Below are 20,201 nucleotides of genomic sequence, written 5' to 3' on the forward strand. Positions count from 1 at the left end.
CACAGAATTCCTGAAGCCCTTTTGTTTCGTGTTGGAAAAGGTGGAACAATGGGAGTAATGTGGCTATTGTACAAGTAAATCTAACCAGTGCTGTGGAGGACCTCAGCTTCTGAGCTTGATATTTTGACGACCAGACTATGGAGAAAGGTACTCTGCCTTTCAGGGAGTGGCTAGTGGCTTTGTTTGAAATCACGCTTGCTGGAGGGAAATAGTAAAAAGCCCTGCTTCCACCTGAAATCCTTCCCACCTTCCCCACCTGCTCTAGCAGGGCATGCAACAGGTACATTAAAAATACCTGTGAGCTGGAAAAACAAGCCACTGGGATACCCTTAAACACACATCAGCTGTTTCAGTTCAGTGACAGACTTACTACATCTTCAGTCTGTATAACAGACACACAAGAAAAGGTACTTTTCTTTTCCTTTTTTTCTTTTTAATGAGCAGCAAATGTTGCAGATGAGATGGAAAAAGAAGTTTTTAGTTGGCTAACTCGCTGGAGACTGAGCTGAACTTCTCTTGAACAGAATACAGTATTTTAGCTTGGAGAGGTATAGCACCTCTGAAATATCTGGGGAGATAAATTAGATTACTTGCGAGACAGCAGTGAGGGTGGGATTTGGCTGCCCTGATTTTTCCCCTGCCTGTATATCTGAATCTGACCTATTGATCCTGCATTCCCTCTTGGTTCAAAAGGGGGAAAGAGACAACATGTCTCCAAAGCAAATCAGCTCATTTTAAGGGAAAGTCTAAGATCAGCCTGGTAAATTATCTGCTGGAAAGTCCCATTTGTCCCTCTTGACTGGAAAGAGAGCTTAGAGTGCTTAATTTGTCTTTAGACCTCCACCTTTTAGAAATTTAGCATTTGCTTAAAGTCAAATGCTTACAAATTTTAGTACATCCTTCTATTAGCAGACCACTGAAAGGATTTTTCCATCATGGTATGACATTGATTTATGACAAAATAATTTTTTCCAAGTACATGACTGAAATATCCTATTGGTCTCATCTCGGCCTTATATTTTAGACTGATAAAGAATTAAACTTGCCAGCATCCTGTCTGTGCATCTGCAGGCCTACAGGCTGTACATAGAGCACACTATGTCCTAATCTTACACTCTGTCAGCTTTGACAAGATGCTTGAAGGGTTTTGTGCCCCAGCAAATGGTTGTCATTTTCCTGCGGTAACTTATCACCTTGATTTTTTTTCTCTTTGCAGTTATGGTGACTGGAAGTTCAAGGGCGTTTGAGAAGCTGGATGCTGGCAGCAGGGGTTACCTCTCTTTTCTAGAATTCCAGTCCATCCCAAATCTCTGTAACTTCCTGCTAAAAGAGGAGGAAAATCACCACATTATCCCTAAATTTGATCTACTCTTTGCTTGCCATATTCAATACTATATGTTGCTTTGCATAGGGGTAGCAGAAGCTCTTTGCTTAAAGCAAAGCTGAATATAACACAGTTCCTAACTGTAACGTACACTGTGTGGCTAAGAAAACTAATTCTCTGAAGAGGAGAGGCAAAGGTGCAGCATGGAGAGTTGCAAATAAATAGTTTCTGAGAAGGTGAGCTCTTCGGTGAAGAGCAGCAGGCTGTTCTGCTGTTCCTTTGGAGCCTCCTCACAATGGAAAGGGGTTCCTCTGGCCTCGCAGAAGTAGTTTAGATCCTGCATATGCATGTAGGTGGAAGCTGGCCTTTCATTTAAGTATAGATTATTGTGCCTAGGTGTTTTTTATTATTATTTTTCTTCTTCTTGGAGGAACAGTGTATACACTGAGAACAACAGGCAGTGCAGCCTGTCCGGTACATGACTTCACTTTCATGCTCAGAGTATCTGTTTAGGACTAGGGTAGGCTACTTGTTCTCCATACATCTCTGCAAACGTGCCTGCACAGCTGAGTTAATAAAATGAGCATGAGGAGCCCTGGAATATATATCACTTACCTGCTTGGTAAGACTTCTGCTGATGCAACTCCATCGTGTCTCCTCCTCGTGTAAGGAACTCTGGCTTCAGGGATCTCCAGGAAGCTTTGCCTTCTGACAATAGCTAAGGATTTGGTCTGCCATATATACAAGTAGGTAAAAAGTGTGTAGAGGTCTTCTATTATTATTATATTTTTTTCCTTTGCTTTAACTCACTGGCTTTCCTGCAGACAGTGATTTGTAACCTGCTATAAACAGTGGCATCTTTAAGAAACATTTTATTGGTTTTCATATGTCTTTGCTGTGTTTTTGGCATTATGCAGCAAAGGATGTGCTCGTGCTCTTGCTCTTTTTCCAAATACTTTCTCCCTGTCTCCAGCCATCACAGAAGTTTTGCAACTTTCAGTTATAAAACTACAAAAAAAAGTTTTTTCTCATTTTTTAAGGGAGGAGAAGGTAATCTATGAATACAGTATGTTGTGTAAGAAAATTCTTATTATAAAAAGAGGTGTTATGGTGAATATGCAAGTCTTGGGTTATACCAATTTCCTTAGAATTTTCCAATATATAGTAGTTGTGTGGTATGAAATGTATGTTGTCTCAGGTTTTCCTGAGGCTCTTGAAAACCTACAACCCATGCTCGGTGAACCTTATTGATACCTGTTATATTTTCTCATTTTGAAACTGAAATTACGTGGGGTTTGTTCCATAGGTGTTACTCTTCTTATTCTTTCTACAGATCACAGTCCTGAAAACCCAGCAGTGGATTTGATAGGAAAGGTGAATTATTGCCATCCTGCCTCCTTTAACAGTAAAACTCTGCGCCCTGACTTTCACTTGCAGCTGAAGTGGCATTGCCTGTTGCAGTCAGAAATGTTGTACAGGTGAGCACTTGAGTTTGGGGGGGGAAGGAGAAAAAAAAAAACAAAAAACAATCCTATATCTTATTCATAAAGGACTGCCATTTAAAGGCTGGTCTCTGTGAATTCATCTGCTGACAAGGCGCTAATGTAGCATCTGAATTCCCTGTTCCCTTGCAGGACTCCCCGGATGAAGAAGCCTTTTTTTTTTCTTTTTTTTTTTTTCTTTAATTACATAATCACTTTATAGAAGACTCCACTTCTGACGTATTGTATTCTTAGTCATAAAAACTAAATTGCCTTTATTTTTTGTAGCTCAACTGCAAAAGTTTAGAGCTCTTGTTAGCAAAAGTATTTATTTCAGCCTAATTAACTGTGTAATTGCTGCTGAAATGCAGTGCACATCTCAATTGCTGCAGCTTGCAGATGAATGTTAAGCAATGTTTCATAAATTCAACCCCATTTGATATTCTGAGTTGGAATCTTCTAAATGACTCCTCTTTCCTCGGGTTGGAGGTTCATGGCATTGCTCTCTCTCACCTTTTAAAATTAGTTTTAACATGCCACTCTGGGTGCAGCACCACATGTGGGTAGCTATCAGAGCTTTAACCTATAAATGTGTTTTTTATACATCTTGCCACAATTATGTTTTCCTGGTGTCCTTTCCCCAGGCCAGCCTTTGTTCCCGAGCCCTTTACACAGCCTGTTGGCAGGTTTGCTAGAAATAAATCTGATGATGTGAGGGGATGGACACAGGAGTTCGGTTGAAGCTTATAGATCTGTTCCTGATGTTGGAGTAGTAAGCGTGACAACGAATGCTTCTTGCCAGTGGTCTCCTGTTGCCTGTTTGGAATGCAAATTTTTTGGGGTAGAGAGTTTGGGCGCAGGCTTCGATCTATTTGATGGTGTTTTACTTCCAGGCTAGCTCAAATGAACAAACCCTTATGATAAATTAGTGAGCTTTTAACACAAATTTCCAGAAAAAGGGGAAAAAGCCTACCAAGATGTGACTGCTGTGCAACTGTTTTCAGGGGTGACAGACCTGTGGTATAGAGAGGACTTGGAGGTGTGTGACAGTGGGATTTCGGGTAAGGGGCAGAGGAGGCAATGGGGGCACGAGAGGCATGGGGAAGGCAGGCAAGGCAAAACGAGGCAGAAGGGGCACGAAGGCCTAAGAAGCAGAAAGATGCCAGCAGAAGGAAAGGGACAGGAAATGACAGCAAGGGATTCACCAGCAGCATTTTTATCCAGGCAGGTGCGTAACAGAGAAGCTTGTATTTTGGGGCAGTTTATTTTGGGGCACAAAGCTCCGCCAGCAAGTGGTAGTGCCAGCAGCGCTACCAGCCTAGGTGTGGCACTGCATCCAGCTCCCCAGCAATCCCCCCAAAATAGCTATGACCTCCTGGCATGGAAACACTAAAAATTATTAGAATTAAAAAAAAAAAAAAGGCCACTACCAAAGCACCGCACAGTGCCATGGGGTGGTGGCCAGGCAGGGCAGGCCCAGTGCAGACTTGGGGCAGGGGATGTCCATCTGGGTGAGCTCTGTGCCCTGCTGCAGAGCCCAAATACCTGTGGGGCAAAAGCCAGGGGCTGCGGGGCCCGGGGGCAAGCTCAGGGCCCGACGGAAGCCCATAGGCGGCGGGGGAGGCAGCGGGCGTGTGGGGGACTTTTATCCCAAAGTCATTGTCAAGCCAGAGCGGGGTTTATCCTCCACAGCTAAATGAAAACGAAAAGGACAAAAAAAAAAATCCAGAATAGCAACATTCGAGATACAAAGACTGTCATGGACCAGTGCAAGTTTGCAAAATTATATGTAAATGACCGCAGTTTTGACCGTGGTGGCCCTCTGCTAATCCCAGAGAGAAAATCTACTTAGCAAAGGGAAGTTTTGTCTAATTTGGTTAACAGTGACCAAAATGCTGAATATATTAATAATTTATATTTCCAGGGAAACACTATATCTTTAATGCTTCAGTGCCGAAGTGTGTGTGTGTGTGGGGAGGGGGGGGGAGACAATAGCTTAATGCTCACAGAATAAAAATCGTGTAGGATTTTCTTCGTGTCCTGCATCCAGCGCTGGCCAAGAGGAGCAGTGGGCCCGTGTCCTCCTGCAGGCGCCAGCACGGGGTGGCTTTGCCTTTGGGTGCCCGTGCTCCCGATCCCAAAGCCGTCGGAGGGAGGGAGGTTTCCCCCCTCTCTGCCCGACCCCCGGGACCCTTCTCCCAGCAGCCCGAGCCGGCAGCTTGCCCTGTACCCGCACAGCGACCCGGTGCGCTCGGGACCTCCCTGCACGCCTCCGAGCACAGCGCCGGGCCCTTTTGCTCGAAGCCCCTTACCCAAGTCCCGGGACCTCCCCTCCGCCCCCTCCCCGGGCTGGGGGGCACCTGGGGTCTCCCCCCCCGGGGACCCTGTGGCTCCGGGGGCACTCCTTGCCTCCATCCCCGGCGCTCCGCACCCGGGCCCGCCCCGTCCCTTTCTCCCACCTTGAGCGAGCAGATAAACCGCTGGTAAGATGCGGGGGGGCGGCGGTGCTTCTCGGGAGACCCCAAATGCTCCCCCCTGAGGACGCCCCCGGTACCCTTTCCATCCTCCCGCCGCCCCCGATGGCGCCGTCGGGGCCGGGCCGTGCCCCCCGCCTCCCTCTGCGCTCCCGTTTTTGCCTTTCGGGGGGCACGGAGCGGACGCCCCCAGCCTCCCCCAGCCCACCCCGCACCCCCGAAGCCCCCTCCCGGAGACAAGAAGGGGCCGCGGCCACACAGGTTTATTGCAAGGCATCGCTGGTACAGGCGCCGCGCCGGGGGGCGGCGGAGGAGCGGGCGGGGCGCGGGGGGACCCCGGGGGCTCGTCCCTGTCCCCGCTCCCATCGCGGTCCCCGTCCTGCCCCGTCCGCGGCCATAAATAGGAGTCCGCCGGGGCCGAGCCCCTATAGCACGGCGGGGGGCTGGCCGGGGGGCAGCCCGAAGGCGTTGGGGTGGGAATGGCCGAGCAGGTTGAGGTAGCGGCGCTCCAGCCCCGGCACCGGGGAGAGGAAGGCGCCGCGCTGCTGCCCGGGGCCGCCCAGGGGGGAGGCGGCGGCGGGGAGCGGGTGGAAGGGCAGCGGGGGGCTGCGGGGGGCGCCGGGCCACGGGAAGGGCCCCCCCGGGCCGTGGGGGGCCGGCAGCGGGGTGTCGGTGGGGCCGAGCCCCGTGGGGCGGTCGGGAGCGGGGTGCAGCTGGAAGGGGAGCTCCGGCTCCGGGGGGGAGCCCAGCGAGGCCAGCAGGGGCTCGGCCACGAAGCGCGCCTGGGACTGGAGGAAGGCGAGGATGCGGGCGTACTTGGTGTCCTTGGTCTCCATCCTCTCCACCGTGGTCAGGTAGTGCACCAGGTTCTTCATGCACTCGTGGTAGCCGTAGTGGAAGTAGTTGGCGAACTCGGCCAGCAGCTCTGCTGGAAGGCACAGCGGAGCGCGGCTCCTCAGCGCCCGGCCGCCGCCGCCGGGTGGGGGGGGGGGGGGGGCAGGGGGCGGCGGGCAGGGGCCGCCCGCCTACCTACCCTTCTCCCGGCCGCGGGGGAAGTCGGCCGAGTGCAGGGCCCGCAGGTACTGCACCGTCATCTCCAGGATCTCCGCCTTCTCCAGCTTCCCCGAGCTCTGCAAGACGCGGGGCAGGGCGCCGTCACCTCTCCCCCCGCGCCCCGACGGGCCGGCCCCGGGGCCCGGCACGGCCCGGCACGGCCCCCCAAGCCAGGCCCCGGGGCCCGGCCACCGCCTACCTGCTTGGCCAGGGCCATGGGCACCGTCCTGCCCAGCTCGGTGAGGCAGCGGTTGATGCGGTCCCTCCGCCGCTTCTCGATCACTTTGTGGGACACCGGCGTCCTCTGCAAAAACAGACGGGGCGCGTTAGCCCCGCTGAAATCCTAAACGCCGGCTGGGCGCGTTTAGGATTTGTTTCCTTATTTATTTATTTATTTTTTTAGGAGGGGGGGCGGCTTTATTATTTTTTGGGGGAGGGCAGGGCCGGCCGTGCGCGCAGGGCGGCTCACCCGCCGCTCCTTGAGCTTGGAGGCCATGGTGGGCACTGCGGGCCCCTCGGCGCCGGGCCCCTTATAAAGCCATCCCCGTGTCCTGGGGGGGACGGGGGGCCTTCACGGGCCCGCTGATCCCATAGGATTAGGGAGAGCCGCGCCGGGGAATGTATGCATTAAAGATCAGCGTGGAAGGGGGCGAGAGAGAGGGCCGGGGGGACGCTCCTTCCCTCGCCCCCTCTCCCTCCTTCCCCCCTCGCCCCGCGGCCGGGGGGGGCCCAGCTGTGTCGCCCCACGTGGAGCCGGCATCGCACGTGATGGCCCCGCGGGGCCGGGCCGGGCCGGGCCGGGGAGCGGGGCGCAGGGCGCATCGTGTGTGCCAGCCGGGGCCGCCCGCTCCCCGCGCCCGCCGCCCCCCGGCACCCCCGCCCCTCCCCGGCCCCGGCGCTGACTGCATTTTAAAGCCTGTCCAGAGTCATTAAAGTAATTAAGTAAGCCCTTAATAGGCTGTTCCGCCCGGTTCAAGGGAGAGCCCTCGGAGCCGGAGTGGCCCCGTTTGTTCTCAGGCTTTTCTCACACGACTTGGTGACAGGTCCATCTTTATAAGAGATGGCAGCGCGGCTTTTTGTTTACCCCCGCTTTATGCGGCGGGGACACCCCGGCAGGTGTGGGCCCGGGGGCTGGCACACGACCCCCCCCGCTCCCTCGGCCCCCCCGGCGGCCCGGGGAGGCTCTCGGCAGCCTTTGGCACACGACGCGGCTTTTTGTGTGGTGCGCGGCTGTGTGGTGCCGGCCCGCCCCCCCGCTCCCCCCTTTGGAGAGGCTCAATTTGTAGCCTATTATCCTATAGGAAAATGTCCCATTGAAAAGTATGAATAGTTTCATTGGGCCTAAATTTTAATAATGCGGGTCAAAGAAAGAGGGGCAAATAAAGAGGGGATCGCAGCTGGCCCGAGAGTGCATTATGCGGTGTCACCTGCGAGCGGGGTCGCCTACAGACCCCCTATTCATTTGCCTAATTTTGGTCAATTTAACAAACTTCAGGAGAAATTATTGTGGCATTGTCAGGGAGGGTAAAGCTTTCTGATCGAATTAACAGCATGTTTTGATCCGGTAAATGTCATTAAAAAGAAAGAAACAATCGCGTTTAAAGGGGGGCTCCGCGCTGAACGCGCCAAGTGGAGACGCCGGAGCGCACAGCTCACAAAGGGAGCAAGTAACTGCCACAGGGGAACTTTTGTACGCTCACATTGCTGCAGTTTTTTACACAAAAAGGCATTATTTCATACTTGAATACGTCTAATCCAACAATTGTCTATTTTCCGCAAACATATTTTCACAGCCCTCGCCGCCCTCCTCTCCCCTCCGCCCGCCTCGGCCGCGCTCCTCGCCCGCCGAGCGCACGGAGCCCCCGGCACGGCACGGCCCGGCCCGGCCCGAATCGCCCCGGACCGCCCCGGCGGGGCCGCCCCGACGCCACGGGGGGGGCCCCCCCCGCCGCCGCCCCCCCGCCGCCGGGACCCCGCCGCCGCCGCCCCGGGGGGAGCCCCGGCGGCCCCGGCCCCCCCGGCCCCTCTCCACGGCCGCCCGTGCGCCTCCGGGGCCGGCCCGGCGCCTCCCGGGACTCCCCCGACGGCCTCCCCGGAGCCCTCCCCAGGCCCCCCCGGGCTCCGGGGCTGCTCCCGGGGGGGGCTCCCGGTGTCGTCCCCCCGCTGCCGGCCGGGGACCGGCCCGGGGAGCCCTGCGCGGCGTGCCGCCGGCCGCTTTGTGCCGCCGGGAGCCGGGTAGCTTGCGCCATATTCAGCGCCGTACAATGGGATTAAACACCAACCGTTATCATCCAAATTAACCAAACCCTGAATGGCAAATGGGGAGGGGGGAGGCTGGTTTGTTTTTTTTTTTGCCTTTTTTTTTTCTTTTTCTTTTTCTTTTCCTTTTTTTTTTTTTTTTTCTTTTCCCCCTCCTTTCTCTCTCCACCACCGGAGATGGAGTTGATCCTCTTACTGTCTGTGTTAACCGCCAGCTGCAGGCACCTGCGAGGCTGCTGCCGCCGCCAGGGAGGTTGGTTATGTCCCCGAGGGACGCGCCGCCGCCGCCGGCCCCGCTCCGCCCCGCCGGGCAGCCCCGGGCACCGGGCACCAGCGGGACCCCGGGGCCGGGCGCACCGGGGCGGCTCGGCGGGGCTGCGGCCGGGCTGTGCGCCGCAGGCAGCTCCCACGGCCGGGGCTTTTACACTCGCAGGGAGGCGAGGAGAAGGGTTTTTATAAGAAAAATAATTTTATGTGGGTATTTTTGAACGTTTTGCATCCCCACGAGAGCCCACTCCACCTCCTTGCGGCAAAGGCGTGCGCAGAGATTTGGGGTCCCGGCTGCGGCTCCCCCCGGGGTGGTGCCACTGGGGGCGAGGTGCCGCTGGTGGGGGCCCCCCCCGATAGAGGCGGCACCGCGGCGGTGGCTCAGTGGGAGGGGGCCCTTTGGGCACCCCTGGAAAGGCATCTGTCCTTGGCTTTTTGTGGCAGCGCCTCGCACCCCCGCTTTGGCCCTTTCATCCAAAAAATCCCCAAGTCTTTGAGCCCTGCTGTAGGAACTCGGTGAGATCTCTCGGTGCTTGCGGTGGCAGATGGGACTGCCAGGTCAATACACCTTCACTACAAGTATAGTTTGCAGTGTAATTTCAACATAGCACATGGTGCTGTTCAGGATTAAAAGCCTTTTGTAAATGTAAAACCTGATCTGCTTTGCTTTTGGATTACTCTGGTTTATATGAACACCAGTGAGAGGACTGTTGCATTCATGAGGACACACTTCCCATGATTTCACACCTTTTCAGCCTTACCGAGTCTGCATGTCAGCCTCAGCACTGCTGCTCGGTGGATGGCCACGGCAGCAGAACGGGAACAGCAGAGAGACGCTTGGAAAAGGTCCCATTTTACTTGAGGACTTAACAAAAGTGTCATTTTTTGTCATTTGCATCACACCAAAACCCCACTCAGCAAGCTGGCCTCGGCCACCCCTTCACTTTGAAGACAGAGGTGGGCATCTCCATGCCTGCGGTCTCATGCTGTCTCTGCTGGGCTCCACGTGTTGACTCTTCTACTGACCACCGTGCCGGAGAGGCCCTGCTGGCAGTCTGTCTGGCAGCACCTTGCCACCTGGCAGCGTACCTCATGTGGCAGAACTGCTGTGTAGCGCCTGCAGGGATCAGTGCCTCGAAATTTAGCGAGCTGTGGAGAAAGAAGTGTTTGGGAGCCATTCTCTCGTATATCCCTGTAATTTCTAATATCTCCTTTGCCAACTTTTTTGTGTCAGAAATAAAATTTCAAACTTATACGTAGTATAGCTAATGCATACAGAATTATATAGGAAAAAACACTCCACTGATTGAAGCCAGATGTAGTTATATCTGTTACACCCCTCTACAGAAGCTGATTTACCTTGGCACAAGACCTGACACAGCCTTTACCTGTCAAATGTTTCTATATATGTGGCAAAACCCAAGACAGTGTATGCTGGGGGTTTGCACAAGGCAAGTCCCCAAAGTGGCATGGAGATGCTCAAAGTTGCCCCGGTGCCACTTGGCACGCAGAGCTGGAGGCAAGGTGGCGTGCCCTGAGCAGTCTGCCAGTGCCATCCCTGTTATTTAGGCGACTTTGCACATTTTCCTCTTTTCTTACCTGGATTTAATCCCTACGTGCATTTAAAATGAAGAAGGGTTGCATTATATTGCGAAACAATTCTCGGAATCCATGCGGCTCTAGAAAACAGAATTTGGTGCTGTGCTTTCCCTTGTGCTTTTAAAAATCAGGGATTAATTTTGAAATTCTGGGGTAAGGATCCTCATAACTAAAGAGAATCACCTAATGTTAACGGTGACAAACAAGATGTCTGTAAGCAGGCACTCCAGTTCTCAGGGGTAGTGGGGGTACGGATCCTGTGTGACTATCTGGTTCCTGCTAAAATCGATTTCAGTGGCATTGAGGTGGTCTTGCACCTGTGGGGATGTGAGTGCTGGGTTCAGTTCTGGGCCCCCACGTACAAGAGAGACCTAAACTTACTGGAAGGAGTCCGGTGGAGGGCTACAAGATGATCGAGGGACTGGGGCACCTCTGTGTGAGGAGAGGCTCAGAGAGCTGGGACTGCTCAGCCTGGAGAAGAGGTGGCTCGGGGGGGATCTCATCAACGTGTACAAATGCCTGAAGGGAGGATGCAATGAAGATGGAGCTAATTCACCCCCAGTTTATTTTGGTGTAAAGGAAACGTAATTTTTCAAGGTACAGACCAGATTCAGCTCTTTTACTCTATTCCCAGCAGAGTAACTCATTTAGGTCCAGGGCTTCTACACCTGTGCACCGTGGAATAAACGGGAAGGAAGTGCGGCCTTTCTGTTTATTGTGCTTCACCACATGTTGCATTATAACTTGACTCATTAAAGAGTCATTAGCAACCATTATACTTCTGACTGCTTTGTAAACAATGCTAATTCAATAGGAATTCAGAGCCTAATTCCCTCGAGAGTCTTTTATAACTCCTAGCCATGACTTTCTTTCTAGCTCAAGTGGGAAAGAGGACCCTTGTGAGAGGTTTATGAATCCTGCATATTCTACTAATTTCGTGATGCCATAGCTCAGGCATGCTATTATTATTTAAACCCTTCATACGGAGCCTTACGTGTGGACTTGGAATTTGATAGACTTCTTTTTGGCAAAGCCGAAAAGGTCCAAAAAAGCTGGACCCAAAAGCTAACCCAAAAGCCTTTGGTTCAGCCCATCTTTGCTCTAACTTCACAGAGGTTGAGTGAATCAAACACTGTGCCCTGTCCCAGTGGCTTCCAGGCAGTCATTTCTGTCATGTGCCCTTGTTGCTAACTCTGAGAGACTTGTGATGTTGGGACTGGGTTATGGACAGACAGGCTGTGCCCTGCTTTTGAAGTGCAAATGTTGGGCTTATAACAGTCGTGGTACGGAGAAACACAGAGAAAGAGGCTAAATAATGTGTGCCGTCCCTCCACCTCCCTGCCTTCGCAGAAACAGGGAGGAAACATCAGCGGTCTTGCACGTTACACTGATAATTGGCTTTTGTGAGGTTTTTCCAGCATCAGCTTATGGCAAACAGGATAAAGGTAAGATCTGAGAGACTTCATGAAGGCATCCAAAGTAATGTCTCCACTGAGAAGTCAAGGGGCCAATGCCTCTGGTTTCCTGAGGGGTCTGCCACATCTTCTCGGCAAGGACTTGCAGCAGCATTGCTGCTGGTTTTCTGCTGGCAATTTTTCATGGCTACCAAGTGGTTCTTGTTGTCAAAGGCAGAATCATCACGTTTCTCTGAATGCTAGCATCAAATCCTGTTGTAGCTTGGAGTAATGGAGCATCCCGCATGTCTTGTTTGTTCAAAGAAAGAGGAGCTGGATACGCCCAGGAAAGGAGGCCTGGGGTACGCAGTTCTGTTAGCTGTTGGGAAAACGTATGTTGCAGGAAACAGCTTCTGCAAAGCTTGGGCTTTCCTTCTCCGAGCAATGTTATTTGCCTTCGAACACCACCAAGAGCCCTGTCCTGTTTGTGAACTCACGGCCCAAAGGCAATCCCAGAGGTCACGATGCCAGGTGAAGAACCATTTCTCAAAAGCAAGCGTGAAGTTAGATTACATATACTGGCTCAAAAACATTATTTCTTTTCTATGCATGCCTTTAGCAATAGCCAGGCAAGTCCTCTTCCATTACACAGGTAAAATGCGGCTATGAAATATAAATACCACCTCTGGAAGCTGTGAAAATATTTGGGGTAAGCACCATGCCCTCCTTACCCTGTTCTTAGGTTCTCCCCTAGTGCACTGCTATGTGGTATCAGAGGGAGGATAGCAGAGCTCTGGTCCAACCCTGTAGGGCCATTGTTCTGTCAGAATTGGGTAGCCCTGATGTGGGGGCATCAGAAGGTAGCCAAAGGTTTCCCCAGGTAGTCCTGCTTAATGGGTAAAGTCAGGAGTATGTTGAAACCCTGGCATTCATGACTCATGAGCAAGCCCCCAAACTGTTAGGTTGACTGAAAAATCAGGAGCTTAAAATTGTCAGCAATAATAATAAACAAACAGAAGCAGGGTTATTTCTGTGGTTTTCTGTTCATTTTTCATTTTCCGGCCATTTTGTCTGGTGTCATAACCACTAGGGCAGGTAAGTCATTTTTATGAAACTTGTATGTCAGTCACGGACCCCGAAACAGAAGTGTAAAACACCAAACTCTGTTAGGACTGTTAAATGAAAACAGGATGTTTTCAGGAACACCAGAAAGTGTGGCTGTGCCAGACGTGGTTCAGTTCATCTGGTTCATTTTCAAAACTAAGGCTGCCAGGCTGGGAAGGGGTGCACATCTTCCTCCTGCCTTCAAATAAATCCTGTTTGGGGATGGGATAAGGAAAGTGAGGCATGATTCTTTCTATCAGAAAAGAAAGATGGGAAGGCAAGTGTGTTTGTCAGTGCCAAGCATCGGAGCCACGTATCCAAATGTCTTTTCTCCACAGACCTGAAGACATCAGTGATGTCTCGTGCACGTTGCATGTGCTGGGGGCCAAACCTCTGCCTGTATGGAAGCACAGAACTGAGTTTAGTCTGTGAGCGCTCCCCAGGGCTGCACTGCTATAAGCCATTGCTAGCGTTTGAGGTATTATTACTATCCTGGAAGTGTTTGTTTCTGGGCTCTCTCCTCACTGGATGGCTTTTAGCTTCAGCAGTGTTGAATTTGGGGCCACTCGGGTGGGTTAGGAAGAGGGTGGGGAACTCCTCTAGGCTGTTCTGGCATTGTTTCACCGAAGCAATTGTATATCTGGCCTTTATATATAAAATACGAATTTCTGCACAGCTATAGACATACTTTTAAAATGCCTTAATGTAGAGGAGTTTTAGCATTCATAGCAAACAGGGAGATTTCTCTTTTGCATACAACATGTCCCAATATATGTGCACCTTTACTGGGAAGGCTGCTCAGCCTTGTCCTCGTGTTTAAGCCCTTTGCAAAAGGTGGGTTTTTGTAATCCTCATTAGCACACCGCTTTCCAAACTTCTGATGAACACGCGTTTCTTGTTGCTGGCCAGCTCCTTGAGTGGTTGTGAGGTTTTGTGATCAGGTCTGGGGATATTAGGGGTTGGCTACTGCCCTCTAGTGATCCAGCACATCTCACGATACCCCAAGGTTTCGTACCGGCTTTTCCTCTTTTCTTATCCAGCTGCTAAATTTACCTTTGTGCACGATCACAGCCCTGAAATTCCGTGTTCTGATTTAATGTTGAATCTGAAGTCAAGATTCAACAAGTCACGTCTCCAGATTTACACTAGCTGACAGTAGGGACTGTCCTTAGTGTGGACGCCGGCTGATACGTCTCTAAATATACAGCCGATATGATCCAGACGTGCCCTGTTAGGCATTTACATTGCCACCTAAGATGGTTCTTTCCCAATTCTTTACAAAATAATAGATCCTGCTGTGAATAAGCTGATTGATTGATTTACAGCTTATATAAAAACCTTGCTACACTTTAAATAGTGTCTTTTAATCGTATATATGTAACCCTCCTTTCAAAATAACAATAATAATATCAACAACAACTATGGGGAAGCATTATAGCATGTCAATCATTGAGAAATGAAATATTCAGTTCAAAATAATGATTTAATTGGGAACTTGTCAGTAGAACTGGAGATCTCATTTCTTCCCCCTCCTCCTTTTTTTTTCCTCTGCACTAAAACGAGCAATTGCCTGATAATTAAAAGCAGGGTGTGCTCTTTATCTCCCAGGCCCTGGCCTCAGAGTGCCCACGTTCCTAAATGCTAAATGCTCAGCTGATGCAGCTGCTGTCTCAAGAGAGCTCTGCTGGTGGCATTAGAGGGCAATCTTGAAGGTTTGGTTTATTTTTTGCGTATCAGTCTGACTGGGATCTAATTTAAAACAGACCAGGGTATGGCTATTTTTGTTTTATTGCCCCGGCTAAATGCAGTACAGTCTATTAAGAAAAACTGTCTCCTTAAGCACAGCATCTGGTCGTGATGCCCGTCAGTGACCGTGAACAACCAGAGGCTGGAGGCAGCCGTAGGTGCGATGGCTGCAGATTCAACATCTCAAAAGCGAGGAGTATATTGATCTGATCGGACTATACGATAAGCACACGGGAAGATAGTGACCTTTACTTCTATCCTGGAAGACTCACTGAATCGTTAACGGCTTTGACTTGTATTTTGGCAGCTTAGGAGAAAATGTGCTGCGATTCTCTGCAGAGCTGTGCAGACAAACCCAGGTTTCTTTTCTCAGGAACATGAGACCATGACACATACGAGCAGTGCAGCCTGTCTGGTCTGTCACACCTTTCCTTCTGTTGTTTCTGTGTCAGTGAACACTGCTCACCATCCCCTTTAGGTCATATTTCATCATTTTGCCGCAGAATTAAGTAGGGCAAAGGTTACAAGCGTTCTTGGCATCTGCCAGCTAATGTAGGAGGAAACCAGCAGCAGCAAGAGGTCTGTGTTGTGTAATCTACTGATATTTTTGGAGATACGCTTGGGTGATAAAATATTCACTTTATCTACTGATCAGGTTGCTTCCTATAGAGTAGAAACTGTTTTAAAGACCATCTTGGAGAGACCTGTATAGGGTCAAACTTTGCAAAGGTGTGAGGATGACTTACAAGGACCAGATTTATAGGACTTACAAGGAAACATAGATAGATGGCGAATGATTTTTCATGACCATGAGACTGGCAGACGATAGTGATTCACCATCCAGCTGAGGGAAGGGGAAGAGTAAATATATAGAGGTGGAAAAAGAGGTGAGATAGGGGAGAGCATGTTGCAGATAGCGTTTCATATACTGAATCACTTCTGTAGGAGCCATGTTGACAGCTACTCCCGATTTTGAGGATTGTTCCAAACTGAATATCACATATCCCGAAAGGATCTTGAATGGTCCTAAAAATAGCTTGGTAGTGGGGATGCCAGTTTGTTCAGCCATTTCCTCCTGATGTCAGCAAAATTACCGGGCATGGGAGGCAATGCTCCATGACCAGCTGCTACGATTTTCAGTGTGTGCTAGATACCGTTGAACAAAACCTGGTGTGTGGCTGGCAGTCGCAGAGGCAGGAAGGTCTCATTTCCACTAACCTGGCAGTTTGGCCATTCAAAAGGGTGAACAGGGATCTCACAAAGTGCTGTACCCGCAGCTCACCCCATGCATGCCAGCTAGCCTGGGCTGCAACAGGGGGGAACATGAGGAGAGGGAAGGGGCTGAAGCCAAGAAGTGGTGGAAGTTTTCTTCTCGCAGGGTTGTGTGAAAGCTGTGCTGATCTATTAATTTTATATTACCATCAAGGAAAAATCTGTGCTGACCTTTTGACCATCGTGGCAGGAGAGGTGGTTTTACAGTACACATGAGAGCTGGATAGGCACAGTTGTCCCTGCTGGCATTGGAAACGGGGTTGTTTAATGCTAAATTGCAGCTGTGCTATTTTTACGAAGCAGTAATTTTCCTCCACAATTTTGTAACTCCCTGCGTTGTAAGCTCTGTTACTTGGGCACTTTTAACACGATGTACAGAGACTCCAGCTTTTCATTGCAGCAGCTGCGTAGGCTAAATGTGCTGATCAAGTCCTTCTGCTCCTTGTGCTGGCACTGAGTCCTGTAGGTGTGTTTTGCTCCTGGTTGACAGAGGTCCTTTCCCGTGACCAGCCCTCAGCCACTTAAAAGATACACTGAGCACCTTTCCAGCCGTGCTGGGTGATTCGATGCACACTGTGTGCTAGTGGTGGTGGTGGGGTGCCCCGCAGTTGTCTTTTCAGGTGGGGTTTTTGGAACAAAAGTTAATTTTTTGCACCATCACAGTGCCTTTTAATTCCGAAATATTCCAAGTGAATCCGCTGGAGCCATCCCATTAGCATCAGAGGGCATTACGTTAGCGTCTGAAAGCACTGAAAGTCTCTGTTTGCACCCGTTGGCAGTTTCGGGTTATTTAATATTTTGCTTTACACTTGCGTGTTTATCTTCTCGATTTTCTAAACACAGAGTTAAAGCACTGATGTGTCAGTACAAACTTTTCCTGTTAACTGCATTGAATAAATATTTTTTTCCAGGAATAATGCAACTTTATTTTCTAAGGCAGCTACCATCTGAAGAAGGCTGTGGCTTTTCAGGCGTATATGGAATAAACAGGTTGCATTCACCACTGCCGTAATTCTCCTCAACTTAGTGAATTTACACTAGGGATAAATTTGAGCAAATGTTTCCAGGCAGCCATCAATTTGCTCTGGTCTCCAGCTGAATGTTACAAAAGCCTAAAGTAGGTCTTGGGGATCTGTTTGGTAACAGAGAAAGAGATTTCATCGCTGTCGACAGCTGCTGGGTACATAAAAGACTGACTGAGCCACAGAAATATCTTCCAGTGCTGATGTCCCTTGCGAGCAATTGCCAGCTCATTGCCCAAGAGGTCTGAAAGCCTGGGAATGTGTGCGGTGCAGCAAGGCGCGGTGCACCTATGGGGTGCCCTATGGATTTAGCAGCCCATGCCCTGGAAGCAGCAGAGCCTGTTAGCTAGGTTGGACACCCTGCTGTCACACCACGGGGCACACACAAACCATACCTGGGAACTTCGAACACAGTCTGCTCAGGGGACTGCAACGCAGTGGTTAAGTGGGAGAGGTTTGTCCCCTGGTCTTTGGGCAGTTACCCAGTGTTAATGCAAATATTCATATTTTTTTTTTTTATTTTTTTTCCTTCCTTTAAAGAAGCTGCATGAGTCCTGAAAAGAAGGAAGAAAAAGCTTTCATTCATGACTTTTGTACAGACATTCCTGATTGGAGGCCCTTTTTATTTACCAAGCCACGGTTCATACCTTTTGTGCCATTCGCAGCACTTCTATCTGCTGCTGTTGTGCTATCAGGCAGCTGCCTGAGGGGGATATGAAGTGTGGCCTCAGGCAAAAACAGGTAAAGTGAGAAAGAGGAAAGTATTTAAAGAGAATTTAGGAAGAAAAGCAGCCAGCTTTTCTGGATTAAATCTATTATAGTAAGACATAATCTTTCAAAGAAGCTGTATTAGCAGAGCCATCCTTAAACACCCTGGACAGAAAGCTCAAGTGAGCGCTGTAGGAAATTGTCCAACCCTGTTAAAAGGGAGAAGTAAATTGCTTAATAAGCAATTCTCCATCTGTAGTCCCTATTAAATTTCACCCTAATCATTGTGCTTTATCAGCAATGGCTGTGATAGCATAAATCACACATCTTTTCAGGTCAGACAGTTCTCCCTCTTTTCCTGAGAAGTTAATTTTCCAGTTCTATTTTGGGAGCTCTAGTGCCTTTATTTAGCAGTGTAAATTTTAGTCTCCAGACACACAGAAGTGTATTTTGTAATAAGCTGGCTGAAGGCAACCTGCCAGTATTCAGTATCAGTGAAAAGTATTGTGACAAACTTAGGATTTTTAGACAGCTAAAGTCAACTAAGCTCAGATACTTGTTTAAGCACTCTGCTAAACAAGACTGCATTTAAGACTGTTTCTGTTTCAGCGGGTTTGTACTCTTAAATCTGTTTGAAATGCTTCGCAGTTGAGTGCTTAGCTCAATAAGCAAATAGCTGAACAACTAAATAAGCTGTATCTGAGGGGGCTATGTTTTCCTGTGGTTCTTGGAAAAGCACGTGCGTGCAAGGTGGTACAACCTGATCACTGAATGCACCGTGGAGTTTGGTAAACAAACAATCAAGGGTATCTCCCGCAGCATGAGGAAAGCTCTTCCAACACACACAGGCCTGTTGCAGCAATACTAGGTCTGGAACAAACAGTGAATTTGATTTTTTCCACTATTTGACCTAATCTTTGCCATCTTTTTGGTAGAAAATTGTATTCTCCCTATCTGACCTCTTCAAGGTTTTTGGGCTGCACTCAAAAAGGAGCTGAGGCATCACGGCTTTGAGGCTCGCCCCGGGTGTCCCCCCAGACTAGCAGAGCCCTGACCCTCAAGTTAATCAAAGGAACTCCCTATGCAGTGCTGGGGGTACCTGGCATCCCTCAAAACAGGATCCAGAGGTGAGACATTATGTTTTCCTGAGTGGCTACTCTTAACAAGTGTGTAGGAGACTACATTTCTTCTCACACAAAGGCACTGATGCCTGATTCCTTTGGATAGCTTTTCCTGTGTGTTTCTTCTACTGTCTCTTTTGGGTACTTTTTTTTCTATGGCTACATCAGCGTTGCTTTCCACTTGAGGCATTTCATTGCGATATTTCAAGTTCTGCACGATTGCCATTCATCTTTTCTAGTGCATCATGAGCTAGCAAGCCTCAATCAGACTCCTGGTGCCTTCAGATAAATCTATTTTAATTCCGCAAGCTCTTCTTTAGGTCTGTAACAACACCTGAGAAAATGCTGACCAGACGACCCTCTGCTAGAGCTTTGAGTACTTTCTTCAGGGTTTGCTCCGGAGTGGTTTGTCTGAAAAAAAGTAGTTCACAGTTCATGAGAGACCAAACAGAACATATTTGACTTGGTTTGGCATGTAAACTCAGCTCTGGACTTTGCTCTTCACCACTCTTTGGTTCTGCGTGTTATATAAGTTTGTAGTCTAAATCACAAACCATCTATTGGGAGATTTAAAAAGTCAACAATTTTCATGGGAGCAGAGGGAGAGGGAGGCCCCCTTGGCGTGCTAAGAGCACAATAATGCTGACACACGAAGTATGGAAAAAAAAATTGGCAGTGGTCATCTTTCCAGAGTATTCTCTTCTTTCTTGTGGACTTTGGCACTTCTCTCCTTCCTGATAAACATCTGCTTTCTTCTGCTAGTTTTGCTTCTCCTCTGTGCTGGCTGTGTGAGGGGACTGTCATACGCTGTGGGGTGGCTCTGTGTCAGTGTGAGTGGAGTGCAAGTCTTCGGCCAACAAAGTTTCACAGCTTTCTCCTAGGCTAATTCCGGATCTCCCTGTTGCATCTTGCTAAATGCCTTTTTGTCCTAGACCTGAATTATGCCTCGTTAGAGGTTCACCGGGTTTCTCAAAGCTAGCTCTTCATTTCCCACCTCTTACAAATCCTCTGATGGTTTCCCCTTTCTTTTTGTAGTCAAAACCATATTGATTACAGGTCTCAATTTCACGGGGCTCATTTCTCTTCATTCTTTCATATAACATTTCACAGCTGGCTTCATCTGCCTCAGTTAACCAGAAGCTCCTACAAAATGCTTTTGGGCTGCCCGTTATGAGAAATTAGTCTACTGTCTGGTGGCCTACCTTTTTGTTGGGACTCAGGGCTTGTAGGTAAAGTGTAGTTTACATCTTCTACAAGAAGGTTCTCCTGGTTTCTTTTTCTGGGTTCAGGAGTGACTTGTTTTTGTCCTCTCTGCTTAGAACTGGTGGGCAGTCCAGCGAGGACAGGAGAAAAGAAGGAGGTGCAATGATGCTAGAG

At 49.7% G+C, this 20,201-nt stretch overlaps 1 protein-coding gene across 2 annotated transcripts; it reads right to left on the reverse strand.

Moving 5' to 3' along the window:
* Positions 1-5,526: 5,526 nt before the first annotated feature.
* HELT (helt bHLH transcription factor) lies at positions 5,527-7,177 on the reverse strand. 2 transcript variants are annotated; one of them, XM_080591396.1, is made up of 4 exons: positions 6,802-7,177; positions 6,532-6,636; positions 6,313-6,409; positions 5,527-6,207 (listed from the first exon to the last, which is right to left on the reverse strand). In XM_080591396.1, exons 1-4 carry the CDS (start codon positions 6,826-6,828, stop codon positions 5,705-5,707), a joined length of 732 nt encoding a protein of 243 aa, XP_080447522.1. In that variant the 5' UTR covers positions 6,829-7,177; the 3' UTR covers positions 5,527-5,704. The 2 variants fall into 2 exon arrangements, with proteins under 2 accessions (XP_080447522.1, XP_080447523.1); XM_080591397.1 differs by having other exon boundaries at positions 5,527-6,204; positions 6,802-7,175.
* Positions 7,178-20,201: the final 13,024 nt, after the last annotated feature.

The sequence above is a fragment of the Anser brachyrhynchus genome (genome assembly GCF_964034855.1).
Source record: "Anser brachyrhynchus genome assembly, chromosome: 4".
Lineage (NCBI taxonomy): Eukaryota > Metazoa > Chordata > Aves > Anseriformes > Anatidae > Anser > Anser brachyrhynchus.